This window comes from Toxorhynchites rutilus, chromosome 1 (genome assembly GCF_029784135.1).
Source record: "Toxorhynchites rutilus septentrionalis strain SRP chromosome 1, ASM2978413v1, whole genome shotgun sequence".
Taxonomy (NCBI): Eukaryota; Metazoa; Arthropoda; class Insecta; order Diptera; family Culicidae; genus Toxorhynchites; species Toxorhynchites rutilus.
In genome coordinates this window covers 66,024,411-66,032,388 of record NC_073744.1, presented here as the reverse complement: position 1 = coordinate 66,032,388, position 7,978 = coordinate 66,024,411, and the positions used below count along the sequence as shown (strand labels likewise).

The following is a 7,978-nucleotide window of genomic DNA, read 5'->3' as shown; positions in this document are numbered from 1 at the left end:
GAAAAAAATTATCAGCATGTAAAAATAGATTGTATAAAGCGTCACATACACTGCGTTTCACAACTATTTTTCTGAGTTGCCAGAGATATGTCAGAAGTCGGTTGAATTGAAGTTTATAATGTAGGGTATAACAACTATCTTCATTTGAAAGACTGGCCATTTAAACTTTATTGTCGCGTTCGGGCGCGAAACATTCAAAAAACAAAAAAGACGGGTGGGTAATGTCGGGGACATAACCGGAGTGACGTAGGACTATGCAAAGGGGACAGCTTTTGTTAAATATATATTTTAAATATATTGTTTTATTTTCTTCACCTACGTGAATACCTACCTATCTACCTGAAAAATGGATTAGTTTACTGTTTACTCTTTATGAATATGTTAATTGTTCGGAAAATCGGTTTAGTAAAACGTAGTTTTTGTAGCAGCACGTTTAATCCAGCTCAAACTAAAAATTCATCGTAGGTAATTACATTTTATCAAAGAAATATATAATTATTTGACTTACAGAACTAGTTTTTTTATCTATCTTGCACTGCAAACCGCGTGTGCAATCCCCGATGTAAATGTTGGAGTCCTATATCGAACAAATTCAGTAATATATTTATATATATTTTTAATATAAATATCTGCGGCTTACCGCTTTTATAAATTTATGTTTTCAAAACACTAATTAAAGTACTGAATATTTTTTTAAATAGAAAATTCACGGTTCAAGTTTCAGAGTAATCAATTATCAGACTAAGCGTTCTACGAATATACTTTTTATGTCGCTTTGTCTTAACGTAGCTGTCAGTTTTTATATTGTTCGGGTTTTTTGACATTTTCGGGTGTCAATTTTAAATTTGTGCCCAGCGGTTTCAACAAATCCCCGACCCGTAAACCTTGTCCGGAACCTTCATTTGGGCAAGATTTACCAACCGACATAATTTCGATTCGAGCCAACCGGCTCACTGGTCGCCGAAATATCCCATTCGCAGTGCGCACCTTGGCTTGTCGTATGCGACCGTCACGACCTTCAACTACTTCCTGTATTTCTCCCCGTATCCACCCATTACGGTTAGAGTCGTCAACGATGAAAACTAAATCTCCAGGAGCTAAAGGGGTAGTCTCCTCCATCCATTTGGTCCGCGCGTTTAACGACGGCAGATATTCCTTCAGCCAACGCTTCCACAGCTCATCCGAAACCAGTTGCGAGCGAAAATACGCATTGCGCAATGCTTCTGCTTCGCTAGTTGGTGCGATCACTGGATCTTGGAGCCCTGACGAAGTACCACGTAAAAAATGATTCGGTGTTATGGCTTGACATTCCACGGAGTCCTGAGGAAGATAGATGAGCGGTCTGGCATTGACGATTTCTTCAGTCTCAGCGATAACTGTTAGCAGTATCTCGTCGTTAAGGCGATGTCTTTCATGCAGCGTCTTCATTACCTCTTTAACTGTGCGCACCATGCGCTCCCATACGCCCCCCATATGGGGTGCGGAGGGCGGATTGAAGCACCATCGCGTTCTTGCGTTGGTGAACACATTGGCACATGCAGTATCGATAAGTTGGATCTGATTCTGCAGCTCATTATTTGCAGCCTTAAAGTTAGTTCCATTATCAGAAAAGATAACTATTGGAGGTCCTCGTCGCACAACAAATCGTCTAATGGCCATTATACACGATTCGGTATTCAAGCGGTGAGCCACTTCGAGGTGAACTGCACGCACATTCAAGCAGGTAAATAGGGCAATCCACCGTTTTTCGATCCTACGATAACCCACAGTGACCTCAATAGGACCGAAATAGTCCACCCCCACGTAACTGAACGGCCTAACATATGGGGTTAGACGTTCTATTGGCAACGGAGCCATTCTTGGCACATGTGGACGAGAATTGCGCACTTTACACCATGGGCAACTTTTTGCGACATTTGCCACCAATGCTCTTAGCTTTGAAATCGAAAACCGCTGACGAACTTCGTTGAATACCGTTTCTTTATTTGCGTGTCCATATCGCTGATGGTAGAACTCGACGATTCGATATGTGATGATGTGATCCCTCGGCAATATAATGGGAAACCTGGTATCAAAGGGAACAAATTCCGCCATGCTGGTTCGACCATCCACGCGCAAAACATCATGCTCATCGAGAAACGGACACAGTTTTTTCAGCTTACTTGACTTTTCAATCGGTATCCACTGTTCACGGGCTAATTGACGATTTTTCAACAGGGTACTTATTTCATCTCCATAAAAATCTCGTTGTGCTTGCCTCCAGAGCACTTGTTCGGCAATCTCATACTCTTCTTGTTTTAGGGGTACGATGATCGAACAAACTGAACGCCGTACAAGTTTTGACATCTCTGGAACGTACAATACTTCGATAGGTTTTCGTTGAATTCGCAGGCGACAGTTTGAAATGAATCGGATCACGCAGCAAACCGAACGTAATAAAATGTTCCATTTGGATATTCTGGAAGCGTCGATCCACAGGATATTATCCACCTTTGTGTGGAACATGTTGAGAACTCTGAGCTCTGAAACGAGACTTGGCGGAGGGCGGTTGTAAGATGGCCATTCTTCCTCCGAGTGTTGGAGGAAATCCGGACCACAGAACCAGGGACCATCGGGCTCTAGTGAAGCATGATTGCTCCATTTAGTTAGGATGTCTGCAATATTTAATTTGCTGCGTACATAACGCCACTCGTTTATACTTGTTTCCTGCAGAATTTCGCCGACTCGATACGCGACAAACGGTTTAAATTTTCGCGGGTCTGCGGCTATCCAATGCAGCACTGTTGATGAGTCAGTCCATAGAACACGTTTCGTAGGTTTGATGTTGTGATTTGATAATACTGAATTCAACAGTTGTACTCCTAATGTTGCAGCTAGCAACTCCATTCGTGGAATGGAAAATGGCTTCAACGGACCAACTTTCGTCTTCGCAGCCACCAGCGAACATCGAGAATTTCCTTGGTGAGTTATTCGGAAATATACAGCGCACCCGTAGTAATCCTGACTCGCATCCATAAACACGTGGGCTTCCAGCGTACTGTATGCGCTTGATGGGGCATTTCGCAGATAACACCGGGGTATGAGCACTTGGTTGATGACGGGAAATACATTTCGCAAACGAGACCATTTTTCGTAGCACTCATCGTTCACCTTCTCATCCCAATCGCAGCCAGAGCGCCAGGTATGTTGAAGAAGACCTTTCCCGTGAACGGTAAATGGTGCTAGCAAACCTAATGGGTCAAAAAGACTCATTATGCAGCTGAGTATGATCCGTTTAGTAGGACGATCGTTGGTTGACATATAATGCATCAGGTCTGCGCGCATCGTCGTGGAGAAAGTGAACACGTCGTCGGAGGGCAGCCAAATAATTCCTAAAACACGCTCACTAGGACCCTCTTTGCCGTTATTCAACGACACCTTGCTTCCTGAAGTTGATTCACCCATTGCTTCAAGGAAACCTGTCGAGTTTGAGACCCAATTGCGTATCTCTAAACCAGCTTGGCTATGAATGTAACGCACTTGTTTCGCTCGTTCAATAGCTTCATCAGCAGTATCCGCACAATCAAAATAATCATCCACATAGTGCTTGTGGATAATTGCACTTGCTGCCTCGGGGAACTGATCAGCGTAGTGGGATGCGTTGAGATTTTTTATATATTGTGCGGACGCAGGCGAGCATGCTGAGCCAAAAATGGCCACGTCCATTACATATACTTCCGGTTCAGTCTTTGGATGAGCCCGAAACAAAAAACGCAAAACGTGTTTGTCTGTGTCTCTCATTCGGAACTGGTGATACATTTCACGAATATCTCCGCCGTACGCCACCTGTCTTTCGCGAAACTGTTGAATAACGGTGTGGAGGGGCGTCAGGAAGTCTGGGCCCGCGAGGAGCTTCGAGTTTAGGGATACGCCGTCTACTTGTGCCGCTGCGTCAAGCACCAACCTTATTTTTTGTGGTTTCCTTGGGTTGACAACCACATTCAGAGGCAAGTACCATATTTTATTCGGATTAGACGTCGCAAGTTCCACCGGGGTTACTTTATGTGCATATTTTTTTACTTGGTACTCCTTTATTTTCTGTTTCACTTTATCGTACATTTCCGGATTCTTCAGAAGTCGCCGCTCGAGTCCCTGTAACCGCTTGATTGCCATCGGGTAACTGTCTGGTAATTTAACGTCGTCTGTTCGCCAAAGGAGACCGGTTTCGAACCGATCACCGATTTTAATCGTCGTAGCCTCCAAGAGTTCTCGTGCTCTGCGGTCCTCAGCAGATTCCGGAAGCTTACTTACAATGGTTCGAGGCTCTTGACTCAGATAATACTCCCACATCATTTGGTGAAGATCCTCGTTAGTATATCCACTGTGGAAACCGAGAAAACCAGTTGTCGAAACAGTATCTCTAGGGCCATATATCGTCCATCCTAAGCAAGAGCGAACTGCAATGGGTTCATTGGCATTACCAACCCTGGATTCCAATGGAGCAAGCAAGAAGGCGTTGTTGAGTCCGATCAGGATTTTCGGTTCCTCTCCAGTATGGTCGGCTGCATACAGACCCTCCAAATGTGGATAATGTTTGGACAACTCCTTGAAGTTAACTCGCTGCTTCGGTAGATGTAACTTTTTCACCGTATGTGCTTCTTTCACATCTAATCGATCTCCTGCATCGGAAGCAACTTTGAATGACACACACTCAGATGAAGCTTCCCGTCGAACAATATTGCCCGTCCACTGGAGAGTCAACGGCTGATACGCTCCTCGTACTCCCAGCTCGCGAACGATGCTCTCTTCAACGAGTGTCATTGACGAGCCTTCATCGAGGTAAGCAAACGTAGTGATAGATTTTCGCTCACCAAGCAATGTGATAGGAACGATTCTGAAAATAACGGGTAGCTTCCCATCGAGATGCGTGTGTAGATGACCTGCATTAACTGTGGCCAGAGTCGTAGCTCGTTGTACCACCGGAACGGGAGTCGTATCTTTATGTACCAATGGGTGATGATTTAAGCGACAATTACCAACATTGCACGTAATCTTGAAACGGCACCATCCTGTGTGCTCATTGAGGCAACGTTCACACAGCTTCCAGCGTTCCATCAGCTTAACCCGCTCAGCAAGATTCAATCGGCGAAATTCTTCACAGTTTCGTATACGGTGACCCGAAGCTTTACAGATGCGACATGGACTTAGTGGAAATAAATTCGTTGACGGTCCACTGTGAACATGAATAAATCCTTTATCCTTCGGTTTCGGTTTTTCAAATTTAGTGGAGAAGTGTGAATCGACGTTCAGTGTAACTTCGCTGGCTTCGGACACGATGGACGACGCAAAATCAGAAAATGTGCGGAGATTTACGTTTGCAGCATTGCGTTTATGATGAACCCATTCTCGCTTCGTGGACGCTGGAAGTTTATCGACCAGTTCTTGAATCAGAACCGGATTCACAAGATGGTCGTGCAACTCTGCTGCTTCCAGATGATCGCATAGCTCTTGTACCGCCATCCCGAATGGTATGAAGGTTTCTAGTCGATCAGCTCTTGGTGCATCTGTTCTTCGGACCTTGGATAGCAGAGTATGGATAAGCTGTTCCGGCCGACCGTATAACATACGCAAGGTCTCAATCACTTGAGGAACAGCTTTTGGAAGTAGAAGCCGACTACGTACCGAATCCAAAGCTGGTCCTCTTAAACATTCTTGGAGACGTACAAGGTTTTCTACCTCTGAGAAGCCGCACGCATCCGTAGAGTTGACATAACTGCTGTAGAAAAGCGGCCACTCTTCAACCCGACCTGTGAACACGGGAAGTTTTTTCGTTAAAACTTGGCGAGCAGCACGTTGAGCCTTGTTTGGCCCCGACCCATACGAAGTTAGTGTTCTTGTCGTCTGCGTTGGAATTGCGGGCGGTACTGGATTGAGCTCTTCGAATTCCTCCTCGTCGTTGTCTGCATCACTCGTAGACGATGAACCGTCCTCACTTGGAACGTCTTGCTGTTGTGCCTGCGTTGTTCGCGTGAGTACTGGAATTTTTGATAATTTCGGGTTACGTTTTGGTGTTTCCTGTAACTCAGGAACAGGTTGCGGATTGCTATTACTGGGTTCCGTCGTTTTATTTTCCGACTCAGAAGATCGCAGATCGCCTTTGAGTTTTGAGAATTCTTCGCGTAAGAGTTGTTGTTGACGTTGAAACTCAGCCTCTTCTTCCAACTGTTTCTGATACATCAGACGTTCGTGATGCAACTGTTTCTGTTTCAGCTCCCTTTGCTGATACAGTCTCTTCTGCATTAACTTCGCCTCCAGCTCGATCCGCTTCTCCTGAATTATTCTCTCTTCTGATAGTTGTTCTTCTTTCAACTTCATTTCATTCTCCAACCGTTTTAGCTTATCTCGTAGACGGTTCCCGGAATGTTCGAAACCACATTCGACTATGTTTTCGCCTACCGTTTCTAATGTGTTCGTTGCCACTTCGTTCTGACCGATAAATTCTGCTCGCTCCGAGTTGTCTTGGTTATCAGATGGAACCGGAAATTCCAGATTAGAATCTCTCTCGATGGGAGGCACTGCGCCTTTAGAGGTTTGATATTTACAAGGCTTTGAGGGCGCGGGAGCGTTCTGCTTATTCCCCCTTTTTGCTTGTTTATCCTTCTTGACAGTACACTTAGGACACTCGAAAGATCGATTTTCCACTCCCGGAGATTCTCCTACACATTCCATGTGATACCAGGCTTCGCATGCGTCGCAAGCCACCATTGGACGATTATCGGTTTTATTGCACTTCTCGCAAGCTTGATCCTCCATCTCAAAGGTAAGGTTAGAAATAGTTCTTTTGAGAAATTGTTCGGAAAATCGGTTTAGTAAAACGTAGTTTTTGTAGCAGCACGTTTAATCCAGCTCAAACTAAAAATTCATCGTAGGTAATTACATTTTATCAAAGAAATATATAATTATTTGACTTACAGAACTAGTTTTTTTATCTATCTTGCACTGCAAACCGCGTGTGCAATCCCCGATGTAAATGTTGGAGTCCTATATCGAACAAATTCAGTAATATATTTATATATATTTTTAATATAAATATCTGCGGCTTACCGCTTTTATAAATTTATGTTTTCAAAACACTAATTAAAGTACTGAATATTTTTTTAAATAGAAAATTCACGGTTCAAGTTTCAGAGTAATCAATTATCAGACTAAGCGTTCTACGAATATACTTTTTATGTCGCTTTGTCTTAACGTAGCTGTCAGTTTTTATATTGTTCGGGTTTTTTGACATTTTCGGGTGTCAATTTTAAATTTGTGCCCAGCGGTTTCAATTAAATTTCTGAAAAGAACCTTTGGTGTTGTGTTTTTGTTATCACTCGATATTCCCATCTTGTTCGGCTAAACCTTCCTGTTTAGCGATTTGTTGTCACTCGCCACAGCTTTCACAGTTGGAAAATTTCTTCCCATCCAGCTTGTGACATATTTTACAGTAAATTACATTCAATGGCACGTCGCATTACCACCACTCAGTGCCGGATTGGAGGTAATTTTAACCTGTAATTGAACATTTGCGATGACAGTGGTACAGTGTCGACTTTCAATGTGGGATCATAATTTGGATCTCTATGTTTACAAAAATGTCCAACTAAATAAGTCACATTACATGTCCGTCCAATTAGCTAAATGTCGAACTAATTGTAGATTACTGTACTTTCAATCTGGAAACAATTTAAGAATTGGTGAAAATTTAATAATCAGGAAAGTCCCCAACTATCAATAAGCTCAGAACAACTGCCAAATTCACATACTCATCAAATCCTGGCAAACAAATTATGAAAACATCAATTTGTGTTTTATTATTATTTTGGATAATGTTTTAGAAAGCATTGAACTTTATTTCCTAAACTCTTTTTTGGAAGGTTTAATGGCCCTGAAAAGTGCCTTGTTTTATGGAATGGTTCCAATTTAGAAAACTTAGTACTCGTGGTTTTGAAAAAAACCA

The 7,978-nt window shown here is 43.1% G+C and overlaps 1 protein-coding gene across 1 annotated transcript; it reads right to left on the bottom strand.

The window, feature by feature from the left end:
- Nucleotides 1-792: 792 nt before the first annotated feature.
- Nucleotides 793-6,792, bottom strand: LOC129781951 (uncharacterized). The gene has a single exon (XM_055789455.1). It carries the CDS (start codon nucleotides 6,790-6,792, stop codon nucleotides 793-795), a length of 6,000 nt encoding a protein of 1,999 aa, XP_055645430.1.
- Nucleotides 6,793-7,978: the final 1,186 nt, after the last annotated feature.